Source organism: Strix uralensis, chromosome 5 (assembly GCF_047716275.1).
Source record: "Strix uralensis isolate ZFMK-TIS-50842 chromosome 5, bStrUra1, whole genome shotgun sequence".
NCBI classification, from domain to species: Eukaryota; Metazoa; Chordata; class Aves; order Strigiformes; family Strigidae; genus Strix; species Strix uralensis.
Window position 1 is genome coordinate 71366490 of NC_133976.1, and position 27232 is coordinate 71393721.

General features: G+C 38.8%; 1 protein-coding gene across 1 annotated transcript in view; it reads left to right on the plus strand.

Annotated features, from left to right (window-relative positions):
* PKP2 (plakophilin 2) overlaps positions 1-27232 on the plus strand; it is a 44005-nt gene that overhangs the window by 6014 nt on the left and 10759 nt on the right. Inside the window, exons 2-7 of the mRNA XM_074871550.1 lie at positions 1948-2060; positions 4612-5306; positions 9927-10065; positions 13084-13291; positions 18518-18695; positions 26959-27076. Coding sequence (XP_074727651.1) covers positions 1948-2060; positions 4612-5306; positions 9927-10065; positions 13084-13291; positions 18518-18695; positions 26959-27076 — 1451 coding nt within the window. The remainder of the gene's footprint in view (positions 1-1947; positions 2061-4611; positions 5307-9926; positions 10066-13083; positions 13292-18517; positions 18696-26958; positions 27077-27232) is intronic.

The following is a 27232-nucleotide window of genomic DNA, read 5'->3' on the forward strand; positions in this document are numbered from 1 at the left end:
TATGGTAACCTTATAATGTCACAAAGGAATTATTACATTCCAAATTCTGAGTTTGACCAAGCTGCATCATTCCTCTCTCATGACGCAAAGTTACTGTGAATGTGTCTTAACAAATCACCTAATACATGTTTAACTCCGTCTCGCATGGCCAAAATGAACACATTGGAAAGTATGATTAAATGAGCAAAATAACTAAGTGTGATTGAATTAGTCCTCGTATTATTACAGTCTGCTATTATATTGTACTGTATTATACTATATTATGTTATACACAAATTTAGACTTATTCACGTAGCTACGTGCTAGTGAGAATCATTCATAAATTATTCTTGTTACATGAGTCTCTTGTTTATTTTCATCCTTGTTGAGCCCTTTACTAACTATGGACTCTAAGGATCAAAGATACAGGTGTACTGAAGTTCCTACGGATACCTGTGTGCACCTAATGAAGCCCAGAGTCTAACTGCATGAACTGAAAGCCTCAACTGTTTGGCACACGTACACCAGGTGCTTTCAAACATCCCAACGGGCACTTGCCTCTGTGGTTTTGGCACCCGAATTCTCATGGGCATATGACTCCTACTAGTTTTAGAAGTGGAGACTTCGGCAGTTTGACCAAGTTAATGATTGATTCTTTAGATTTCTTTTCTGTAATATCTCAGGTAATATCTGCTATTTTGAACATTCATGGCCAATTAACTTCTTTATTAATCACTGTTATCTGTTCAGCCTAAACTTCTGCAGCACATACTGGCCCCCTTTACGACTGATTTGAGGTAAATCTTGCTTTCAACTTCTGTTTCAACTCTTTAAACCCATCTGTGTTATTTATATTCCTATATGCAGATTTTCATAGTAACATGGGAATCTAATGAATAGTTATTTCAGCAGTATCTGTTGCTTTAAAAAAATTATTAATAGAAGCACTTTTTCTTTGAAAATGCATTGTATCAGTGAAAAAGAAACATCCTGAAGTTTCTGATTGCTTTGTTTGTTTTTAATTAAAAGAAGAATACAGTTTTAGTGAAAGAAATAATCACAATGCACTGTTCTATTTTCCAAGCAGTGTCATGGAAAAAACCAATCAGGGCAGATACACTGTGGATCTTCTACATTATTTGTAAAATTAGTGAACCTTTCAGGTGTGGAATCGAAGTGTCATTAAAGAACCCTACTTTACAACATCATGTGCCACGTGCCTCCATCAGTCATAGAATTTGTTCATGGACTTTATGCTCTGGGTGAAGCTCTGAGATTAGTGGAGCATTACTTGCTTCAATACATTATCATTAAACTAGTACCTAAGGGAGAAGAAACATCAGCAGTTGAGGTAGACCGCTATGAAATAAACAGTCTGTACTCAGTGTATGCTGTTTGTTTACAGTGGTACGTTGTGAAAATTGCATCTCTAGGGTGCACAGTAACAGAGGTATACACATCAGCCCATGTTTCTCATCTAGAGATGCAATATTTTAATTTCTTGTGTACTGTGCATGTTATAGGCAGCCTCTGATGTAAACCATGCATATATATTCAAAGTGGTTACAGTGGAAAATAAGTGTTCTTAGTAGCTGTTCAGTGATATCCTTTCTCAGTACTTGATCATCTGTCATTATTTAGGATATTTAAAACATCAGCTTGCTTTGTTAAAACATTTTTCATTAAATAGCTGCATGAACAGCAAAACTTCTAAAAGTTAAAAATGTTTTAAGTAACATAAGTAGGAAACTGGAAAAAAGGCTTGTATCCTCAGAAAACTTGGCTTAGCCATGTTGTGAATGTGATACACCGAATGCAAACATCTTTCCATCGTTTCCCTGCCTGATTTTCATCTTATATATATTAATGGCAGTGAAGACTGGGACTTTTCCCTAGTACTGTAAATCATCCTTTATAACAATATCAGGTTTTGTTAAAATCTTACTAATATTAAGTCTTTGGTTACAGGCAGTTTGCACCGTGCATCCAGTGTTCCAGAGCGTGTCTATAACATGGGGATTACTGAAAATGATTTTGCACCAAGAACTCCCTATGGTTTCTCCTATTACCTGTCAAACCAGGTGAGAAAAAGAAGACAGCGAGTAGAAATAAATATATCACACACATAGTTTATTCATTTTGTTACCACAAATAATAGCACATAGATGGTGTTTCAAGGTTTGCTTGCTTGCTTGTTTGCTGTTTAAAGTCTGATTTCTAGAAAATGAGGTTTTTGCAACTGAGTTCTGTTAATGTTTCCCCCCCTTCCAGTGACTTCTGAGCCCAGTGGCTAGATTCAACTCAGTTGTACAGGCTTTTTGCAGTCCTGTGGGTTTTGTGACAAGTGGCATCAGGGTAGAAAAGGAAAAACAGTATTAACACCCCACTAAGGCAAAGACTGTGACAAGTCAGATCTTTATCTGTCCCACCAGGCAGCAGGTCAGTCAGCAGCCAGAGGCCATGCTGCCGCTCGCCCAGCTGAACAGTTGGAGGTTGCTAGAAGAAGTCCAGCAATCCTGCAGGGTAACAAATGACATGGGTAGGACCTGGGAATGTGGTGAAAGAGGTTAGGGAATTCAGCATCCAAAACCACAGGAAAATAGATTGCTTTAGTTTCATGAGGACAGGTAGAGTGTTCCTTATCATTTAAAATAATCCTGTTGTAACTTTTTTAGCATTACAAGAATTCCAACAGTAGAGTCCTTGAAATACAATGGTGTTTCTAAACTGTCTAATTATGAATTCACTTGTTATTTTGACCAACTTTTCTTGGGTTCATGGCCTGAATGCTAAGATAAATAATTGGTTTTCTGCAGGGTTTGTGACACAGCTTATAACTGGTATGAACATATTTGAGGGAGCAACCATATGACTTGGAAGTCAACATGTAGCTCAATAGCAACACTTTGCATGATCAGCATTAGTAAACTGAAAGCAATTCAGCTTGAGAACAGAAATGTTTATTTAATAAATAACTGTATACAGAGAGGCCAATTCTTTCTTGATTTTAGATTAGTCAAGAATGGCTTATTGCCATTAAAGGAAGTAGCCCAGATTCTGGCCAGTTAATGAAGCAGTTCTGGCTCTGTACGGGGAGACTTAGAACCATTTAGTTTTCTGTCCTCCTATCCTCTGTTCTCACCTTTCATCCAGTTCATAATATTTGATGTGAATCCCTTCTTTCTAGAAGAGAGCAACAAGAGAAAAACTGGAAGTTACATAGGAACCACAAACAAATACTACAGTTTTCCAGACAGGGAAAAAAAAAAAAAATTAAAAAAAAAAAGAAAGAGAGGGTATTTGTGCTGTGTGAAAGCCAGAAAAACCCACAAGGTCTAGTATTTCACAAAACATTAATTTTCTTATCCCCCAAAAAAAGATAAAGATATCCTTGCATAGCTTCTGTAGAATAAACAGAATCCAATGATCCTTGCCTCAGCCTACTAGTTTCAGCAACCTTTACTCCTTTTGTGAGTCGATTATCACCCTCACAAACTCCTCAATGGTGAAATTAAGGGATTTCAGTCTGGCAACTATCTGCTAAGCACTGGCCCTTCAATTAATAACTTGTGTAAACTTCTCAGTTTACATTAAAAAATGCCTTTAATATTACAAAACTTTAATACAACATGGAACTGAAATATATGGGGTTTTGATTTATGGCTGGATGTCACTATGCTTACTAATTTTAAAAAACTTGGGCTGTGACGCCTCCATTTCAAGACCAGATAGTCTTCCAAACTGATTTAGTTCTGGAAGGTCTTGAATAAAGTATGATGTCCAATTTAGAGCATAAGAAAAAGGTAGAAAAATTGAAGAGGTCACAAATGGCACCTAAACAGTAAGAATATTGAAGACACATTCTACAAAGAAAGGTTGAAGGAAGTGGGGTTTTTGAGTTTATAAAAGATAAAATTATAAAGCAAGATGATGATCCATTACTGTCCATGCCCATTAGGGACAGGAAAAGAAAAATCATCTGAAGTTGCAACTGTAAAGTTAGGGAAACCATTGAGATGGTAAAACGGTCATTTTGGTTTTCTTAGAATGTTATGTAATCTCCTTCATTTTTAAGAGGTTATGCAAACAGGGAAGGGATTATTGCTTTTTATTAGATCCTACCACAAAGTGAACAGGAGGGCTAAATAACCTTATATTAATGAGGTTAATAGCAATATGCAGCCACTTTAGTGTAATATTTTAATATCCAACTGATTAATTTTCTTCTGTCTATTGGACAGCCTTGAATTTAATTTTAGTAGCAGATGTGGGTGTTAATTCCCAAGGAGTTTCAAACTGAAACTAAAATCTCCATTAATAAGCAGACTGTTTGCTACCAGACATAATTGATTTATGCATCTTTTTTGAGTTAATGACAGAAGACTAGGTGCTTAGACTTTGTCTCCTAGTGTTTAGACCATACTTCTTAGTGCCTTCATTAGGCAGATACAAAGAAATGTTGCAGAATCCCATTTAATACACAATTTTGGTGATGTTCTCATTTTGTTTTCTGATTCTGATAGCAGACCTTAGAATTTTTGTCTTTACTTTTTGGGGTTTGATTTCTTTGCTATTAATCCTAAATGCTGTGATCTTACTGTGACTCCTATTCTTTTGTGCACCCTTGAACAGGTGGCCTCACCCTCCTCTTATACAAATGGCTGGGGGACGAGGATTACTTACAAGACAATGGAAGAGAGAGCTCAAAGGCAGCCTCTGAAGAGACTAGAGGTTTCACCCCAGCAAAGTCCTGAAAGATTGGCATATGTGTCCAATGATTTTCACTATGATGGAGGGCTTTCAACTGGATTCTCCACGAGGCATGGAGATAGCAGGAGATCCAGTGGGACTGTCCCACCAAGATATGCTCGGTCTGAGATTGTTGGTTACGCTCTTCGTGATTCAGTGAACAGGGGACGCTCCTTTAAGAGACACTCCCACATGGCAGCTATTAATGATGCCATCCTTGATGGGGTCTACCCCAGCTCCACTGTACCTCTGTACCATCAAGCAGGCAACAGTCGCAGTATGACTAACCTTTTGGAGAAAGAGAATTACCTGATCTCAGGCAGTGCGATGGGACAGGTGAGATCACCAGTTGCTTCCCATCTGGGGTCTCAGAACAGGCAATCTTTAAGGCCCAGCTGGTACCAAACTACTTTCAGAAGCACACAGACCAGGAGGGAAGCTTCCCAGCCAGCTTCAATAGCCAGTGTCACTGCAGAAACAGATGGGAAGAGGATGCCATTGACAGCTGCCGTGGCAGCAGCAGGGAGAAATGGTTTCCTGCAGAGCGAACAAGTCACCGTCAATGGATCTCAGCTCGGGTAAGCACAATGCAGGATCTGCTTTGGTTCTGGGGTGTCACAGCTGAAAGGAACCTGTTAGTTTACAAAGAGAAAGTAAACTGACAGCTTGTGGTTCAGCAGCCACCACAGTGTAAGAAATGTCAGTGCAGAGGATGCAGAAAATAGATTTGCTTTTAAAAATCCACTTCCAGTGCAACAGAGGAAAGGGAGAAAAACTGTGTATGTATGTACATGCTGCAGGGTCCACACCCCCTGCTCAAGTTTGGGACCCCCTTTTGCCAAGAGTTAATCAATTTTATGAGGAGACATGAAGTAGTCACTGAGTAATTTACAACCAAAGTCTCAACATACAGTAATGCATTGGCAGATTTTGTGCTCATACGAGACCAGATGATTTCAGGACTGGTTCTCATGAGAATAGGCCAGAAATCTACCAGTGAAGCAGCTTTTGGCAGATTGACAATTTCCAGTTAAAAATCCTTCATGGTTTCAAGGAAACATTTAGTTTTGATAAACCGGTTCAAACACAGGCAGAAATTTCTCTTAGCTCTGTAGCACCATCCATCCCCAGAACAAACATAAACTCCTGAATCTCAGCACCCCAGAGCCTCTCACTACCATGAGATCCTACATGCTCTGAGGATGCTGTCTTAATTTGAAGCCCTGTTAGCTCCATGGCAGAAATTCCCAAAGCTGCCCCCAGACTTCAGGAAAATTGTTAAATTCCCTTACAGAGAAGATTTCAGAGTGTCTAAATCGGTTCCATTTTTAAAAGAGAATATTTATCAGTTCGGAAATTCCCCTCAGGAGTGAACATTTGTTTCATTTTAGAATAATTCCGAATGTTTCCAAAGCTCTTAAGGTTCAATGGACATCGGTAAACAGATGGTTACTTGCACTGTTTACTGTGGTTTCTGTTGTTTCATGGTCAAAATAGGATCCCAAGGTTTTTTATGTAAGTTAATCATGGTGTGATTTACAACAGTGTTAGAAGTGTCTCTTTTTCCATAACTGTGTAGCTGTTAAGTTCATTTTTCCAAAGGCCACCTTTCTTCTTTTTCTAAATTTGCTACTGTGTGAGATGAGGCATCACCTGATACCACTGCTACACACAGATCAGGTATTTTCTGTCATCAACTACATGTTGTGTGTTATGTCTTGGTTTACAAACATATATGATCTTGTGCCCACATCTGATCTGGATGGAAATTTTCACCTCTGGGTGATGCAGGAGTTAAAAGATCTGGTATTAATGATGTGACTATTCAGTCTTTACAGCAAGTAAAGTATTCAGTCTTTACAGCAAGTAAGTCTAGAAAAAACAGCTGAGAGCTCACAACAGCTAAAAATTTGGGAGTAGTAATGTTGAAAATTGGTACCTGGGAGGACTTAATTTCTCAGAAAGACAATTTACAAAGAGGCATATATCTCATTGACTTAATAGTTTACTTTAAGCACATTCTTGAGTGCATTTCTGAGCTATGGCCAGCAATTTTGATATTTTAATTTTGTGTAGGAGCAATTTTGGTTCTTCTTTTGCAGGTGCAGACACTGGAGTCTGGTTGTCTGCCTGCACAAACATCAACCAAAGTGTTTTTCATACCTGCAGATGTAAACATTTATCTCCAGTCATTGTGCAAGAGGCTTGCTTGAGACCATGCTGAACTCAGGTGGAAGATTTGTGACCTAATGGAAATCTTTTTGACAGCATAATTCCCTAGGTGCCAGTTTTTAAGTTCAGCTTTTCCTGGAAATTAGAGAAGAAAACAATTGGAAGTGCTGTGAAAGCCTCTAAAGTTCCTGTTGCAGATGTTTACAGATTTCATTTATCTCTACTATATATATACAGCTAGTAGTATATATCTCAAAAATGTTATATTCTGGCAATTAAGGTGAAGTCAGAACTTGTCAAATCATTCTGTTTAACAACCGTTGCCTGAATGTCCATTTGTTTATTGTCATTACACATGCTAATCAGCCACGTGGCTATTAAGTTTGCCTGTAAATGTTTTGAGGGTAGGATGGAATCATCGCATCAAATTCTATTTACACAAGAGTTAGGGTGCTGCAACTTTATGAATACTATTGAGGGCTAAAGATTATATTGCATCCTTTATTACTGTCAGATAAAACGTTAGTGAATGTTGTATTTATCCAACAAAGAGCAATCCTAGTATGGCAGTGCACAACAGGTGAGAAAGATTTTTGGCTGCTGCACATGAAGTATCAGTCATGAAGGAATAACTGGTGAATGGTGGGCTGCTCTCAGTCTTAATGCAGATCTACACACCCAGCACTTAGAAATTTGGTCTCTGGCTGTGCATGTGTTTATCCCAGCCTGGCAGTGACTGCTGATGGACCTTTACTACTCTGATGGACACCCTTGGCATCCTGAGGCTGAGTTCCCACATAGGTTCTCTGGTGTCCCTAAGGGATCAGATCATGACCTTGGAAAGTGCATGGATAGAGTCCTTCTCTGCTGCTAGTCACTGAAATGACTCACAATTTAATACATCAGAGATGTCTGCCACCTGTAGAAGGTGACTGAATTTGATCAAAGGGCTCCAAAGTTCTTGCAGTGACTAACAGGCAGGTAGGCATGCTCACACGTGCACATATATAACATGGTCACAAAATCCTTGTTGATTTAAGAAACCAGACTAAAAGCCAATCTTGAAAAGCCTGTTTTTCTGTTCCACTTAGAGTAAGAAGAAATTTAGTAGCTACTTTGTTTTCAATCCAGGCTGAAGTAAACTCTGAAAATCTGGAAGCTGTAAGCATTGCCAGACCAGAGCCCAGGGCACTAGAGATAGTAACCACAGTTCTGTCTAATTTCACTTTGATTTAACCTGTCCATTGACATCCTCAACACACTGTCCATTTCATCTCTGTCTTGCACAAGCATGCCTCAACACCTATAGATGCAGCATATTTGCTCAATAACTCAGAGGAGGGGAGAAGACAAGAAATAACATGATTTATACCAAAGTAAAACACAAAGGCAGGTGGAAACCTCAGGGTAATAGAGTCTAATTTCATTTGCAACAGGTGCATCAAAATTGTTCTTCATTTCCTTGCTGTCCTTGCAGCCATACTAATTGTCTTTTGCCTTAACAAAAGCAAGCAGCAGATGTTGATTTATAGTGTAGCTGACAGGAAAAATTCCAACAAAATCCATTTTTGTCTCAGAGCTCATGAGTTCATCATAGATATTTTGGGGAAAAGAGTTTGATTTCAGTGCATTTGTAGCAAGGTTCCCCGTGAGAAATCTGCCTGATATCTGCCTGGTTTGTCTATCTTGCCCCTCCACAGCCCATTCTGGGCAAGTCTGGACTTCCAGGCTCTTTCACTCCTGCCAGTCCATTATTGAGACCGTCTCAGAGCTGAAGAACTGAGTTACTGCTGGTGCAGTCCACAAACACATGCTTTAGAAATGTTTCTTTTCTCAGTATAAAAACATTTCCTATTTCATTTTTCTGAACATTGTTTATTATTTAATATTTCTGCTTAGTTAAAAGAAAAAAAAATAAAAATTTCAATTTAAGCCAATTTATTTCCCAGACGCCTATTTTAACGTAAAAGGTCATTGTGTCAAAATTCCTAATTTTAGATGCACTTACTGAGAAGATTATCAAGTAAAACATTCTATTCTGGTAGCTCTGAAGTAGGGAGTTATTGCCAATGACTGTTTGTTTCACTGTGGTTCATGGACTGCCCCCTCATCCCTGTTTGGCCAGCCTGGGATCTGGTTCTACAAAATCATTTGGTTTAAAAAAGAAAGAATACTCATGGTTTGTCCACTTTTTTTTTCCTCCCATTTTTTTTCTCTAGGTGGAGAGTATTTGAAACAAAAAGTAAATAAGGCTGGGGAACATAACCACCTGTCCCAGAGCTAATGTACCTGATTGTGCTGTGAATTGTTTTATGTTCCATTTACTGGGGAAAAAAAAATGTGTCTGTGACCTCTCTTTCCAATTTTTATATGGTTGTCCAACACAATTACCATTCAAGCAAACATGCTTGGAAGTTGGGAGGAAAATGGCCATGGATATTTTTAATCCTACCACAGGCAATGTACATTCTTGATTTAATGAGTGGTGGTTTTGTTTTGACCCACCTGAAAAAAGGCTTTGCCCATCTATTTCAATCTAGAACAACTTCTGTAAGCTTGAAAAAAGCAGGTACTGAGCCCTGTGTATGTGTAGTCTGGGAACTGAGAAACTGAAGAAAGGCATGAAAACAAATATAAAAAAGCAATCATCACATTACGGAGAAAAACATCAAGGTATCTCCATGATCAGTAAAAGATGCTCTGCTTTGGTTATTGGCTTCAGATCTTTGTCCTTCATCCACTGATGTTTCCATTTTGTTTTTATAATTTGAAGCATGACTTGCTTTGTCCAGAACGTCTCATTTTTGCAACACTTCCATTTGTGATTTTTTTGTTCCCCTGGAATATTAGTATCTCTTAAACCTTTTATAATATTTTCTGCTACTGGAAAGGGAATAATTTTCTAAGAAAAGCTAAAATTACTTGAAAGATATGAAAATCCTGGTATTACAAGAAATTTCACAGGCTAAATGATGATTTTTCTGTAGTCTGGTTTCACTATATTTTGCTCTGTCTGTACTTTTAAGGAGCCCAGAAGGGGAAATGACTCTGGAGCATGCAGTTAGCATACTGAAGAGTGAAAATACACAATCCACGCCTAGGATTCTTGCTGCAGTGACTTTCATACAGCATGAGTGCTTCCAGAAAGCAGATGCCAGAAGAAAAGTAAGTAATTATTTTTACGTCAGTTACAATCAGGTAGAGCAAATAACTTTACTGAATGACACTGTGTGCCAACGTGAAAAAAAAAAAAAGACACTCCAAGAAACCTTGTATGATACTGATATTGAATATTTTCCCTAAAATATGCTGATACTTTTTGCTGCAGATTCTTTTAAATCCGTGGAATGGCAGTGGTCTAGCAAAAATTTGGTCTTTAGAATTTTGTGATAGGAGACATAGAAATGTAGGATAAGCATTCACCCAAACCATCTGTAATTACAGATGTTTATGACCAACTTTAAAAAAATCTCATTGATTAGGATCCCACAAGCTCCTGCAGGCAGTCAAAAGAGCTTTACTACCCTTACCAGTTATTCCTGAAGTATAATTTAAATCTCCCTTTTGCAAACGGAGTTGGTTAGTTTCTGTCCTATCTTGATGGATATGGAGAAAAATGTCCATTTTTTGTCCTCTTCATGTTGGTTTTTCATATACATTAAAGCTGCTAAGCGTATACCCACTTATTTTGCTGTTTTTCAGGCCAAACAAACATAGTTCTTTTCTTTATAAGTCGTAGAATCTGAACTTTTTGTCAGTATAATTGCTCCTGTCTCTCATTTTTGACTGGCATGCTTACACTGTTGGTACAGAAATATCCTAGCAAAGAAAACTCTAGTACAGCACAAACTTATCCAAACTTCAGGGTTTGCTAGAACTGCACAAATACATTAACACACTGTATGGATTAGCCAAACTGGGCTTGCTGGGACTGCACAAATACAGTAATACATTGTTTGGATTAATCAAATTTGTTAAGTTTCTTACAAGTTTTTTGAAAGGGTATATTAAAAATATTCTTTTCTACCTTTTCTGTAAATTTCACTATCAAAGACAGTTATGGCTCTCTTGCTGAACAGTTCTTTATATTAATGTGAAAGGTGGTTGTTTATTTCAACTGTTTAAAAAAAAGATTCTTACACCTGCTTTGTTTTGCAATATGCTCAGTATTATTCATACATAATTTCAGCCTTAATTCCATATTGGTGTATATGCAGTCCAGTTCAGTGACAGACAAACATCACTTAGTCCTTTGGTAGTTTTAACTTGCTTCATGGTAGGTCAAAGTCTGTGTTGGAAGAAAAACACCAGTACAATTAAAAGCCTTAACTTGAGTCTGAGGACAGAGCTTCAGAACTGAATCTTTGAAGGTGGTTTATTATTCAAATCTCTCTCAGGCAGCTTCCTGGAAAAACAAGTGTGTGGGTAAAAGAGTTCAAATTGGAGCAGTCAGCCTGAAGCTGCCTTCTATTTTCCTGTCAATCCCACATATCGTATCGTAGCTGAGTTTTTCTGTTTGGTGCCCATCAGCCTTGTTCACATTGGCATTGTCTTGTTTCCCTTTTTAGCCTTGCAGTCTGCATTCCTTTTCTTTCTCTCCCAATGGTTTGTTCCCTGATACTTGATAGTCTGTGGGTCTAGTGGCTTTTTTTTTTTTTTTTTTTTTTTTTTTTGTGAGCTGTGGTCTTACAGTATGTTGGTGAATTTTGTCTACTGATGAAAATTTAGAAAGACCAATCAATAGCTTTTGAAAATTCTCTCTACAGATTAGGTTGAAATAGCACCACTTCTTTTAGAAGGGCTGTAAATCACTTAAAATTACCAACAGAAAGTCTGCATAAATGTTTAAAAAAACCAGCCAGCTACAGTGTTGGTGTCAAAAGGCTTATCTATCTGCTGTAATAACATAGGTCGATGTGCCTTCAGAATGCTCTATGCTCCACTTACTTCAAGATATATTTTTCTGTATTTCATTCTGCTAGCATCTAGATGATTGCTGAATGAATGAAGGGGGAATCAGGTCAACAGTGCAGTAGGAAGAAACTGCCTTTTGTACAGCTGAATCAGAGGAAAGACAGGCAGGCAGGCAGTGTAGTTTGCCAGGGCATGAAGAGCAAAAGGCTTTGTTACATTTCATTTCTTCATGTTGCCAACACCTGTTGGTTGTACTGAATTCTTTTTATCATTAAACTCTGGGCTACTCAAAACAGTTGTATCCCATTTCTAAGTCTTTCACATGCTGTTGATTCTACACAAGGGTGAGTTTGTCCACAAAACCATATGGCATTTTGAGATGCTGGAGGAAACCATCCTCAATTGTACATGAATGCAAGGTTTTTTCTATAGTAAACTGATTCCGAAATGAGCCAAGACTTGCTTATGCCACATCACAGCTCATATGGGATTCATCATTTGCCACAACATGTAAAACTTGGAAACTATTTGTTTCTGTACAGCTGCTGTAAAGTAACATCTTAATTCTTCATTCATTTGGGGCCAAAACCTCATTTCCTAAAGAATTAGACACTGAAGAGTAGTCTTTGTTAAATGTGGGTGGTTCAGTAGTTAACTAGCTTACAATATTTAATGGTCTACATTTTGAAGTTTACTAGTTTACTATTTTTTTCTCAGTATGCCACAGATAAGAAGTACTACATATAATGTATTCTTATTTAATACACTTTCAATACATGCCCAGAAGTTAACAGAGAAAAACATTGTCTTTCAATCAGGCTGGCAGCTGAGAAAAAAAAAACAAACTTGGCACATCAGGAACATTTTACATCCAGAAATCTCAAAGCAGTTTATAAATGTTGTAGAGTTAAATCTCGAATATCCATTTCACCAACGTGGAAGCTAAAATACAGAGGAATTAAATGTCTTGTCAGAGAGTACAAATCTGCAGCAAAGCTGGAAGAGATTTAGTTTCATTCTCTTACATTAATTATTAAAATATGATGCCTCCCTTAGTTGTGGATTTTAACTATGCCTCATATGAAATCCCAAAAGTTAACAGTCATGTCCAAATGGTTAATGATCTGTGCTTCAAGTCTTTCAAATAGGAGCAAATGAAAAAATTCCCTATGACTATTTAACGGTTTGCTGGGGGGGGGGGGGGGGAGGGGAGGGGGGAGTTTGTAATTTACAGTAACTATTCTCTGCTGTGTTCTGTTTTCTTCACAGGTTTTCTCACTTGGTGGTATCCCCAAACTTTTACAGCTTCTTGATGTTCAGAACGAGGACATTCAGCGGGCAGCATGTGGTGCTCTGAGAAATTTGGTGTTTGAGGACAATGACAACAAACTGGAAGTGTCAGAGCAGAAAGGGATCCCACTTTTGCTCCGCCTACTCCGACACACCAGGGATGTAGAGACTAAAAAGCAAATAACAGGTAGTGTTTTCTGTGCAGTCAACCATGAAGTGCTTTAAGCAGCACACAAGCCTTCCCTGCAAGGTACATGATTGTTTACACAGGCCAATGTTTAGTGGCTAAATACAAGAACATTGTCTCCTATTCTAAGCTTTTCCCTTAGGGTGAAATTCCAAGGTCCTTGCTCAAGATCAGTCTTTAAGACAGTAAGAAGAGACTGGGAACTACAACTTCCCCACTTAAAGCTTCTTCAGAAATTACGTGAGTCTATTTGTTTGCAGGAAGCTTAAAGTCCTAGATATTCCAAAAAAGAAAGTGAGGCCCCAAATAGCAAATTCTGCAGAACTGTTTTGGTGGCCAGTTCCAGAGGTGCCTGGGGCCATAATTAGCCCCCGCTACTTATGCAGCAGCTCAGCACTCACTTTTTGACACTATGCTGCCAGTGCATACTGGGAGCTCCTTGTTGAAGACCGTCCCCCAGAATTGTCAGGCGCTGTGGATAGAAAGTGGTTGTCCTGCTCCCCACAAACCCTACTGCCACAGCTTCCTACTCTGAGCTCTCTCACTCCTAGTGGTTTACACCTGAGCCTGTCTTCTCAGATCTGTGACAAACAAAACTCTGCCACAGCAACAGCATGCTTCCTTCCTGTGTGCAGGGGAGAAAATTCCTGCAGGACATCCATTTGTCTGTAAAGGTCATACAGCACCATCAGTGGAGTGACCTGCATTCTGGATTCAGTCTTTGCAGGGCTCGTGTTCTCACCCTTTTATTTCCAATGTCCTTGAGGAAGAACTGTTAAAAATTGGTAGCACCCATTGCAATTTTGAAGGAAGAGCCCTTTGAATCAGTAACCCCATATTACACCTCTTGTACATCACTGTAGCAGAAGGAATGGTGGGAGGAAATGTCCACCATTACTCACAAAGAAACCTGTAGTTACTGCTCTGTTGGCTTTGCAGCAGCCAGTGAAGAAATGCCCATCACTTAGTCCCTGCACTCCTGTTTGACCATAGTGTGTCTTTAAGAAGTCAACTGCTTGTGACCCTCATTCATTCTAGTTAGCCTGCAAAGGAAGAGCAGGCCCGTATTTTATAAATGGAAGAAAATGTTATGAATAAATGAATGGGGATTTATTTTGAGTGATCTTTAAAGATACTAGGAACACAAGCTATTAAAATGACAGTGTTTGAAAAGATACAGAGGGTGTCACGCAGCCCTGCCTTGAAGCAAAGGCATGTTGAGACCTTCTGTAATTCTGCATTCTTTTAAGTATTTGAAATACCGTGCTCCCTAAGCTGGAGAACAAAGCTTTGTATTGTTGGCTCTTTTGGCTCAGTTCTACAGCTCTGCAACGTTAAAATGTTTTAAAGTTTTTCACATTCATCAGATGCAGAATTGGGTCACTTAGTAACTTACTGTATAGTGCGTTGTCTCTCAGTGCTATTACGCACCAGTGAGGGAAGCAGTGAAAATGGTAGTGCAGTGGCCAGAAAGCTAATGCTCTTTTCTTGCTAGCAATTTCATCATTTCTGACAAAAGCTTTGACTGTTTGTTTAGGGTAACTCATACGGATATTGTGAACATCACTGTCTTCCCCTACACCAATGTGAATATGGATGAAGGGGCACCTTCTTTCTGCAATTACTGCTGTCATTGAACATGAATATTTACTTATGAAACATACAAGACACCAACAAAATATTTAAGCAATACCAAACAGGATGTTGTAGTTTGTGTAACACAAAATATTCCAATATCAGTTGCAAGGGATGACTTTAAAAATACACCAAGAGAGAAGTATTTCTCACCTTGTTCAAGACCAAATATGCGGTCAGGAGGAAGTACGCTGGGTCCCTTGGTGAAAATGGCACTAGTGCATACTTTTTGCCATCCCTTGAACAATTCTGCCAGCTCTTCAGCAAACTGCAAGGAGCCTACAGGGCAAAGGGCAGCCTCGTTGAATGAATTTCTATGAGAATATTAACTTTGCTTCCAGCTTCTTTCTTTCCCAGCCCACACTTCAAAGGCAGACAAGGAGTTGGCTGCAGACAGGAGGTAGACAGTCACTGTTAAGCATTTGCTTACTAAGGTCAGTGCTTCCAGATGATCTTGGCATGTACAGTGATATCTAGGAAACACTGGAATTACTGTCTTGTACAGATTGACTGCGTAGCCTGAGAAGGGCTGCAACATAAGGCTTTTCCAAGCACAATGCAAACCTCTGGGTGCCTTTCTACAAAGATGGTTAAATGCTGCTGAGCAACTGTTTCCCTGTCTGACTGATGGCTCATCTCAAGTTTTGTTTCTCCTCTTGCATTGCCTTTGGCTTCCTGCAAGACTGGTGGAATGTCAGAGCTATGTGTGCAATCACAATGCAGTGTTGTAACACTTCCAGGAAAAGATAAATGCAGAACCTTGGGGCTTCTGCCTGCTCAACATGAGAAGTCCATCTGTCTTTCCACGTCATGCTTATTAGTTGACTACTTTGACTGTAAATTAGGGACTTCCAAATGTATGATAGGATAATTAGCTGCATGTCTTCCCCCATAAGAGATTAGTAAAATAATCTTGGTACCTGATAATACCACTCTGAACTCTGGTGAAAGACTTCTGGCTAAAGATCGTAAGCATGTGGTACTCATTAATAAATACGTCTAAGTTCAGCAGAGGAAAGCTTTTTGTTTCTAGTGCTGTGTAGGAAGCATGATACCAAAGCACTCCACATGACAAAAATATACAGAGATAAGGAAGTTGTTGAAGAGAAGGAAGCTAAAACTCCGAGACACAGAAGTTTTCTCATACTGTACTTTATTACCTGTCAGAAATATGATCTAATACTTGTGCATATAAGTACATCTCAGCCTTAGAAGGTTATCTTTAAGGTCACTGGCTTATTAGTACCAGCACTGTTAATACAGACAGATGCTTGGCTAATATTAAGCCATATCATACATTCTCAAGTAATATTTTGATGGCTTGTATTTTCTTCAAGGCCTAGGCTGAGGAATATAGTCTGAGCATAGTCATGCAGTGTGCCTTGTATTGTCCTATGAAAAGACTGAAAGCAATGAAGGTGTATGGAGATGAATGCTGGTTATAGCAAGTGCTGTGTCCTACCTCAGTCTGTGCATCCCAGGACAACACAGAAAAAGCACCAAACCAGTACCCCCACCAAAGTGGCTTTGTGCTTATGACAGTGGTTTGAAAGCTGCTGTGGACCAGTTTACATAATGCCCCTGTGCAGAAAATAGCTGTCTGGTTTCTCTGTGCAATTTCTGTGCTTATATGACCTCTTCTTAGGGGGAATGAGACCTCCTCAAGACCACGGTGGCTGAATTTGCTAACTTCATAAAATAATTGATACAAGGAAAGTAAAGGAACCATAGCGTTTGTCCTTTTTTGACATACAAACATACTTCTTGCAAATCTCTTAGGGAGGGAATGAGGTTACTCCTGAATAGTAGGAGAGGATGTCACTTGGAGACAATGCAGGAGCCAAGACAGGAATGACATTTTGTAGTATTTGGAGAGCATACTGAGGAACAGAAAGTAAAATGGCTGTGGCATGAAAAAACAAAAAAAATTAGCTTTTGAAGGTAAGCCAGATGAGCCTCCAGGGAGTATCTAACTTCTTGATCTTGTTGTCATGCAGCATAAATCTAAGAAATGAAAGAAAATTTTTCCTGCAGGGAAGATTACAGCAGAAACAGAACTGTCATTAAAAGAAATATAAATTTAAAAGGACACCCCACCGATTTTCCCAGATAACCATCTAAGGGAAAACTGTGCCCCTATGAATACATTATAGCATAGTTGCAAGCAAAGAGCCCACTCCTGAAGACATTTTCTAATGTGAACAAATTCACACCCAGAATGCCACTGAGAGAATCTTTCTGAGTCCAGTGAGACAGTGTCTGTGGGTAAAGGTGGGATTTTTGTAGGAAAATTTACAGTGTGAGCAACATTTCAAATTCTGTTCTGACAATTCTATTGTAGGTATCTGTCTATAATTCAGAATGCACTTGTTCCTTTTAATATGATATTCTGTCCTTGTGCACTTGCATTTGGGCCATTCTGTCTTAACCTGCTTCCCTTACCAGTGCCCTTTGGACTGCATGTCTGATTTCCTATAATCCTTACTTATCCTTCAGGAAAATACATTCTTCCTTTTATTGCCTAATTCAGAGGTTGAAGAACTGATCTCAGAAGAAGGAATTGGCTGTTTCTAGCTGGCTTTTGTTTTGATTTTACTATTGCTCACAATAGCTGAAGTTAAATTCAAAGTGTAAGGAGATACAAAAGAAGCTTGCTTTTTTTTTTTTTTTTCTGAACTGATGAAAGGAACATTCACTAATACTCTGCCAGTGTTTGGAGGAGGAGGTCTGTGAAAGTTAGAGCAGCAGGCTGGGGAAACAATGAATGCCTTTGTAGTGAAAAGCAGAAATACGGTCTTTTTCCAGGGGAAGAGTACTTTAAAAAGAATTGTCATCTGTTAAAATAGAACATAAGCAAAGCTAATCAGTTATGCAAGATTATATTTGAGATTTGTTTTGTTGTTTGGAGACTGTGAGTAGGCAAGGTTTGTAGCGTTACTTAATGATTTGTTTAGTGACAAATGTCTGGACAGTAACAGCCAACCAGTGTTTAATAGCTTTCCCTCCTATGAGGAATTTTGCCGTCAAGTGTTAGAGAAACTTGGTAATGGGCATCTCCTGTCTTCCAGCAGATTTCCAAAGACCTATAAACTCATTCTCTGTATCTCCCATCTACCCCATTTGCATGTAAGTTTATTCTCCCACTCTTTGGTCTTTACTTGGTTCTTGGAAGTGCAGCTAGTCCTGCCACACATCCAGAAGGGATGCATTCCTCCCTGGAAGTGTGGAGAATGATCACTGGTGTCGGTGTTGTTAGCTCTGTTTAGCTTGTGTTACTTTGGTAATGGAGAAGATGATTGCTGCAGATGGGCAGTTCACATGCAGAGCTGGAAAACTGCACTTCTCTATCAGGCATTAGACTATACAGAGATCTGACTTTAATTATGTCAGTAATTGTGCCTCTTTTTTTGCCCCATTTCCATGTCCTCAGATCAGGGCTGGTGAACTCTTATCACCCCCCTTCTGCTCCTCTTCAGGATATCAAGTACCAGGCGGGTTCCTTCACTCATTGACTTCAAGGAGTTTAAGATTAGATCTTTCAAACTGCAGGGGAGCTTTTTTGCCACTCTGATTTTATTTTGGATATTGCAGGTTTGTTGTGGAATTTGTCCTCCAATGACCAGCTGAAGCACCTGTTGGTTAGAGAAGCCCTGCAGACACTGACTGAAGCTGTTCTCATACCTTACTCGGGCTGGCCAGATCGTGATTACCCAAAGTCAAGTATTCTACCTGACCCTGATATCTTCTATAATGCCACAGGATGCTTGAGGTGAGCACTCAGTCTACATGTACCCAAAACAACAGTGATGATAAAACAGTCCTGCACACTTATTTTCTTTTTTTGCTTTGAACTTCAATGGCTCCAAGAGAAGAGTTTGCATATAGAACATATTTTGAAATGCCTCATGTGTATCAGACCAGAAGAATTACTGCTCAAAACAGTGAAAACAGTTTGCTTTATAAGGGTCCTATATATTCATTTGATAGGTACTCCACAACTAAATATATCCATAACAGAAGATAGTAATCAGAGGCCTGGTTACAGTGCATAGTTGCATTGAAGTCAAAGAGATCCTTCACTGAATAACAGTTGTTGGTATGATGTATAGTATTAGCTCCTGACTGGTGATGATAGTAGTGAAAACAAATCTTTTTAAAGTGGTTGTAGGAGTGGTATTACGAATTAGCACTAGAGGAAAAGCTAACAGTAACTTAAAAGAGACTTTAAACCTGTGTGAGCCTTTTATTTTAAGGCTCCCGTGCAGTGGTCTCCAAACTTTCTTGATCATATACCCCTATCAGTAAAACCTTTTGAGAACACACCCTCAGCATATGTATATTTATTTCGTTATAAATTATATACGTGTACTACTGTACTAATATATTATGTACATTAGAAAGTATACATAAAAAAGGATGATATAAAGATGAAATGAACCCTGGTTTAATTTTTTAAATTTTATTTATTAATGGTACAAAAATATTTCTTTCCCGCACCCCAGTAGACTGTCTTGTGCACCTCTTGGGGAGACCAGTGCTCTAGTGGATGTATAGCATGGTGACCTTTAAAGCCTAGGTCTAAAGTTGTATGATCTGCTGATACAAATACAAGAGTGACACTTTCATAGGCTGTAAAGTTCTTCGACCCATATAAGTATCGTTTATAACCACTTTGTTAATACCTTTTTCACAAACAATTCCTGCTTCATTTTAATTTCTAAAATTTATGAAACATAAGAAGCAACTATCCACTGGAATCATAAAAATCTGCCTACTCTACAAACTCAAAATATTTAAGACTCTTATACATAGCTTGAGTATGTATCTGTATTTCTGACTGACAGAACAGATTTATGGTTGTATTTGCTGAAAAGTAGCAGTGCAAAACCCTGTGAAGAGTCCTAGACTATAGCAGGTAATGCAGTAAGGTTCATTTCTTTGAAACACAATTTCTTAGTTGTGCTGGAGCAAAACACAGTTATAGGCAGTAATAGGATTTTTATCATCACGTGCCTCTATTTAGAGAATTTGATTCTATGTAAACAAGAAACTAGTCCTCTATGAAGTGTAAAGAAAATTCACTAAATTCATATATCACTGTTTCATGGTAGCCTCAACAGAAATTTGTTGTCATGTATGTTTTATTCAAGCTGTGGTAATGTTATTTACAGTGGATAACTCATTGTGGGCAGTTCCTTTGAGTAGTCTCAGGTTCAGACACCCAGGAGTGTCAGCATTTCCCATAAGAACCACAAAGTTGGCAGCTTTCTTTCACAATTTATTCCCTTTGCACTTTACTGGGCTGCCAGAAGACTAGCACACTTGAAGGATTAGTTCTGGTGTCATAGGTCCATCAGTGGGACAACTGCAGTGCTTGTGTACCTGGAATTTTCTTTCAAGAGACTGAGCAAGTCATCTTCATCTATAACAACATCAGATATTAATGGGACAACAGTGTTTTGTGCCATTTGTGCTGGGTAAGTTCTACTGCAATACCTGCTGGGTCCTGCCAGATTTACCGGGCACAGTAGCCTGGGTAGTATGCAGAACATGCTCATGTCTTTTGTTTACACATTCAAAAATGCATGAAAGGACATAGTTTGGCATAATTAATGAGTAATGTATGAGTGCAAAGGCATGGCCAGAGTTTTAAACTCTTCTTAGTAAAATACAATGAATTAAGTTTGAAATTTAGAGGCTGGGAAGCTGCCCAGTGAACATGTCCTGTAGCAGAGTAGTTTTATCTGTATTGCATGAATTTTTACTGTGTAAACAGCTCTGTATCTGACTCATGTGGTTTCAGAAAACAAATGAATTGTTAGCTATACAAAATACTCAACAATAAAGCACCTTTTTCTGCAGGAACTCCTGTCAGCTCACTAAGTACTAATTAACTTCATCTCTAAGTAATAATTAACTTTTATTTACTCTGATGGCTCAAAAGAAAATACAGAGAAACATTAACTACCCATAATAAAATGTCTCTAGCTAACGCTAGTGATGTTGTCTATGAAATGAAGCAGGTTGTCTTTTTTTGTATTAGTTAGCCCAAGCTGCATTTGAACAGAAACAGGCCTGGCTGTTGGCTGTGCTGCTCTGTGGTCGCACGACCTGCTCCTCTCCTGCGCTAGGACTCTGGAACCGCCTCTTCCCCTATGAGCCAGATGATGGGGGCACAGAGTTGTTCTGTTTTAGCAGGATATTACTGTTTCTGAGCTTGTTGCAGCAATTTGACACGATTTGACATGTGACAAATAAGGCATAATAGTAGATGAGTTAAGTTAAATAAAAATAAATTTGGAACATAACTTACTCTGTACAGAAAGTCAGTGAGTGGGGCTGCTTAAGAGCTGCAGTTAGCTCTGCAGCCTTAATGAAAAGTATCTCAAACTGCTCTTATCTAGATGCTCAAAGATACATTACATTTAAAAATATGATGTCCATACTCTAGTCCTTCTCATTTTCAAGAGCTTGAACACTGAAAATTATAATTAGAACACGAAGGGCTTGGAAATTCCAGGTGAAGTTGATCTGCAGGATTGCCAACATACTTTCTAGCAGAGAGTAATTTTTAATGAGGCTTACTATATTTGTACAGACCAAATATCCAAGATTTTTAAGATTAATCAGTTTGCATCTCTTTATTGGAAATTAACACATATCCCAAATTAGGTGACTAGAAGTATTCCTTCCTTATGTATTAATTTAAAAAAAAAAACTCTTAACAAAGAAATCCTGAAAAATAAAAGAAGAGCACACCACAAAGTAAAAAAACTGTGCACTGAGGGAATGATGTTGCTACCGAAGATGTTTAAAGAGTACGTATATTTGCCAGAGTATAAATCTGTAATTAGTCTTCCTTTTTGTAATACTAACATGTTGATAAAGTCTATAGCCTGCAGCTTCTATTACAGGGTAAAAATAGTACTTTGAAGTGTAATACATTATGCATAGTACAGTACTTAGTTATAGGAGAATGCCAAAACTTCTTTTCAAAAATTTAGATACACCTATTGACTGAAAGGAACACCCACAGTCCAAATCTAACACTATCATCTGACAAGGGCGTATGCGCTGTGCCACACAGTTATCAACTAATAAATTAAAGCTCTCTTCATTCTCTTTGATAGAATTTCAAGAGGAGAAGTGAATTCACATCTAGCAGATAATATTGCAAATACTAACACTGTAATGAGTGAATGCCCAGAACACTCCCCATTCTGCCAGAATTATTGTGGAGTTCTGAATCTTGGCTGCCTGTGTCAGCATATGCAGTCACTGATAAGGAAGTCTGACGTTAGAAGAATTTGTTAATCCCATTCTCTAGGTCTGTAATTTGTCTTAAAGCTTTGCTTCTGACAGAGTTTTACAGAAACTGCAGGTCACAAAACTTAACATAATAAAAAGAAGCTGTGTACACCACACAATTCTGCATTAACAGTTAGAATAAATAATAGTATTGTTCAGTCCTGAAATATGATAAAAAGCACTGTGCCCTGAACAGGCAGAGTAAGACAAATAAAAAGACTTCACTGGTTGCCTGGCAACAAGCTGAACAAGTAAAGTTGGTGTATTAAACTATCTAGAGGAGTGTTGCAGACTTTTGCAGACAAGTCTTGTGAATTTTAAAGGTAAAGTCCCTTTTTCTTGGCTTGAAACTCCTACACGTAATAGTTCTGTCTACCAATGGGTAGAAATCTTCAAGATACTTAACCTCCTCTTCTACACTCCTTCTCTGAACCTGAAAGGGTAAGGTGCCAACAGCATGCAGAATATATGGGTTTGAATATTGTTTATATACATAGGTGAATTTCAGGCATGGCTCTTCCTCTGATTAAAAGGAAGGCTTAGTAGAAAGTTGTCTGTATTATACCTTGAAAGCTGATAATGGTCTAGTTCCATTTTTACCTTGAAATACCTGTTCCCAAAAGTTCTGCAATGCTGAACTTTCCAAAATTTGTGTTTAGTGGTCACATTTCCTCCTGCAAAACATTTCATTTAAGTGTTGGAGCTAGCAATCTCAACTGTTGTGTTTCATTACAGAGTCCTTCTTTTTAATTGCTCTGTAACTGGAGCATCCTGTAGCCCTATGTGTCCTAGTTCTTCAAAACCTTCTAGAAAACTGTCTCCAGAAAAGTCAGATAACTTCTCTGTTCCTGGTTCCCCAGCCAGTAAAATAGAAGTAAAACTTGCTTTTTCATTATTATTTTTCACCCTTTTTCTGTCCCAGCTCCCTCTTAAACTCTTTGTGAATTATAGAGCGACCCACAAGGATGGTGGAAAGCTGTTGTTGGAGGAAGTAGTATCATTGCCCTTCAGACCGGGAGGCTGCATAAACATCTACTTCCATTTGCTCTGGAGGGAAGTGAAGCCAAAGCTCTCACCATATGTTGAAAAGCATAAAGGCAGCTCAGTTTCATAATGGAAGCTTCCAAGAGAGAATGTAAAACAAATGACTGATGATAACAAGTCTTTGAACCAAGGCCTCTTGCATAGCATTGCCATTCCTTGAAGTTTATTTCCATCCATTCTTATCTTTTCTTGCCTCCTCTTCAGTTTATCTGCTCCCCCCATTCCTGAAAGGAATTTTGTTATTTCCAGCAAGCAGCTTGCAGGCTGGTGCCTGTAGTTAGTAAGTAGATCCACGGATACTTTTCCCTCCCTGTTGTATTTTTGAATTGTGTAAGGCATGAAGGGAATAGAATTTCCCGAACTACTTCAGGAAATTATTACTACATAATTGAGTTAAATTCAAATTACCAGTTTTAGCAGAATGAGTCCCAGGAGCAAAAGTCCTCCTCTTATAGTCGTGTGGATCATTCACAGCAGTGCAAAATCCTTTTCCAACATAGTTGGCCAGTGTGTGACTCAGTGCTGGCTTAAAGGGAGTATTCCTTTCATTTGGTGCCATTTGCAAGCTAACTGAACGTGCATTGTCATTCTGTTTCTTTCAAAATCACCCTTGATTTTACAGTGTTACGTTTCTTTGTATTTATCTCACATCTCTGGATCAGAACAATATTTCCCAGTAGGGAATTAGCTGATCCTCCACAAATGCCACAGGAGCATGGGCAAACAGCTATTAGGGTTACAGATATAGTTACGCCGTACATGTGTGCAAGAGAGAACAGAAGCAGCAAATACAGGATGAGATAAATGAGGCACGCAAATAGATACAGTGCATCCACATTAGCATGTGGTATAGTTTGGGCATGTCAGCAGGATTACTGTATTTAAGCATGCCAGAAGTCAGAGATTTTTAATAGTTAGATGATGCCAAAACGTCATTCAAAGGAAAGCATCCCTACAAGCAGCAATTTCCCTAAGGCTGTATTCTCCCCATGCTGCATTCTCCCAACCATTCAGTACCAATGCAGGGTAGAGATGTCAGAAATTGGGTAGCAGAAGAGTTTTTCTATAAGGAGACTATTGATCTTGACTCCAGCTGATCCTTTTATCCATGGATGTATTTGTCTCAGTGTACTTCTGATGAAATGCAAGTAAAACAAACTTGCACAATAGACTTGAATATTTCTAGGTAGCCCTGAAGTGTTGCTGTCAGGGTTGCCATGAGCCACAATACTGGGCCAGCCCAACTGCAACAATTGCCCAAGCACTGAGTATTTCAAGGCCTCCAGGAGCTCCACTACAAAAGGGTCCCGCTCCGGAGCTCAGAGGAAAGTGTTCTAGTTGTCAGGAACCTCAAATCTTGGGAAGCCAAGATGAAGTCAGTTTTGCAATTTTCTAAGCAAATTGTTGCCATTGTTTCTTTTTTTTTTTTTTTTTAATTTACATTTTTGTGACACTTCTCAGAAACATTTATTTTTTTCACAATCTAATAATATTTTTATGCAATTGGGTGAGTAAGGAAATAGGGCAAGGTGGAGAATGGAGTGGCTGTATGTGTACAGACGTGCACACAGACACACTGCTATCTCTGAGTGGATGAACAGCTGAGCATCAGCTTCTTAATGAAACAGAGTTCAGTGATTCGTTTCCTTTGCAGAACAAGACAGTGCCTCTGGTTCAGGCTCTTCTCTGCCTCCTGAGATATAAAGCTATGATATGCCCCACCATATTCATGCTAGACAGCAAGGCCTCTCCTTGCACAGCCATTCAGCATGATAGTCATTGTCAAAAGTTCAGGGCTTTTTAGAATAACATATGGTGACAAAATGAAACACTGTATCAGCTAAAGTGTCTTTGGGGAGGGAAATTCCACACTTATCTTTTAATAGTATTTTTAGTCTGTGTGCCTCAGAAACTATTTTTGCTATGTGCTAGAAGGGCTGTAACATGTACATTTCTGTCAGCATAACCATAAACATATGAAAGGGTGACATGCCTCGAATGTGACATATAGGTAACATTAAATTCCAAAGTGATGTCTATAGTAGGCCATAGTGAGGAATCTGAATATTGATTCTGTGATATATAATTCTGTGAGAGACTAAATGAACTTGTAAATAGGCATATTGTTAACAGCATGACCTAAAGTAAAACTATAATTACAGTGCATTAGTATTTAATCTGAATATGTATTTCCCCAGGGAAAAAACCTGAACTGCATTGACAGTATATAAAATGCTACATTCATTTTACAGTCATAAGCCACAGGAAAGTTTAAAGCTATACCTTACTGGCTTTGTCATTAACAAAATTTTAGGCCATTGTAGTTTTCAGTGGGTAAAGTAAGCATGCAAAACAAACACCCTGAACCTATCTAAAGGAACATGTCCCTCTCTGTTTGTGATGGATGCTAAAACTGGGTTATATTTAATGTTATTTCAAGCAAAGAACTGGAATGTGATAACTGCATGCAGCCTTTTGTCCAGCAGAGCTGTGGGAGTCCAAAATAATGAGGCCTAGGTTTATAATTCCTGCATTCCATAATTCAGAGTTTGTTCACTTGTAAAAATAATTATACCCCCAAATTGTAAGTGTTGTTACTTCCCTGGAAATCAGTAGCTTATTTAGAGCCAAACTTCAAGCAGCAAGTGTGTGTTTAGCTTTTCAAGAGTTTTTAAATCGGTTCCATAATTCATTTTCAAGTTGTACTTGGATTACCACAAAGCACAGAAAGTGTTAGTTGAAAGCCTGGCAAACAGTGTCTTCCTTTCGGTCTGGAGGAAGCAGAAAGCAGCAGAGCAGTGTCTGAACCACTGTGGTAGAACAGCAGAAGGCATCTGGCATTTCCCTCTCTGACTGACCAGCTTCTAGTGCCTTCAACTTTTTTTCTGCTTAGATGCCAGCAGCTTCTCTGGGAAGCTGGGAATCAGCTGAATACGGTGTATTTTTTCCTATTCCTTGTCTCACACTGCTGCTCTGGCAGCAATGGCAGTGGCAGCCCTGTCCTAATTTATCCCCTTAGCCTCTCGCCCAGCGGTGGGGCCAGGCTGCTGCTCCAACCTACCAGTTTGGCTGCATTCACATCCCCTCCTGCCCTCTAGCACTCCTCAGAGCATTTCCATAAGCACGTGAGTTGCCATGTGAATTTGGCCCCTTAACTGACATCGGTTATCTTTACGTGTTGATGTACAAATGTTGCTGAAACTCTCAGAACATGTGTCAGTTGATGGGTCATCTTGGATCAAGAACTGGTTTGGTGTAGGTAAATGCTAAAGGATGTTTGTGTGCATGGAAATTTTTACAGGTATCTTCCCTCTGATAGTTTGACATAGCTACTGTCCTAAATATTAAAAATTTAACTAAAAATGGAATAATAAAAAAAATCCAGTTTGTTTGTTTAAAAAGGATTAATTCAACTTTGAAATGAAGATTTGAGTCAGGTCTTACCTTATCCATCCAAACACAACAGGTTGTTTTTCTGGAGTATTTGTTTTTGTCTGGGAGTGCACCAATGTGAAAATTTTACTTAGTAGAGGCTCGGATTATCTTACAGCTCTGAAGAAAGAAAGCAGTCAACCTTAACTTCAGTATCTTTAAGGTTTAGGTGGAAAAGTTTGTCAGAGGGGCACAAGGAAATATCTTTGACTAAATCTCCTCTCACCAACATATTCCTTCCTGCACAGAAACATGAGCTCTGCTGGCCCAGAAGGAAGGAAAAAGATGAGAGAATGTGACGGCTTGATTGATTCTCTTGTGTATTATATTCAAGGAGCTATTGCAGACCACAAGCCTAATGACAAGGTATTCTTTGAGATTAAAGGTCTTTTCCTAGGGGAAATTGCTAAGAGAACATTTTTTGTATGTTTAGAAACCAATGTTCAGAAACAGTTGTGATGTAACTGCCAAACTTATTTCCAGGGCTTTTAGAACTGTCATCAAAGATGAAAGTCCAGTAAG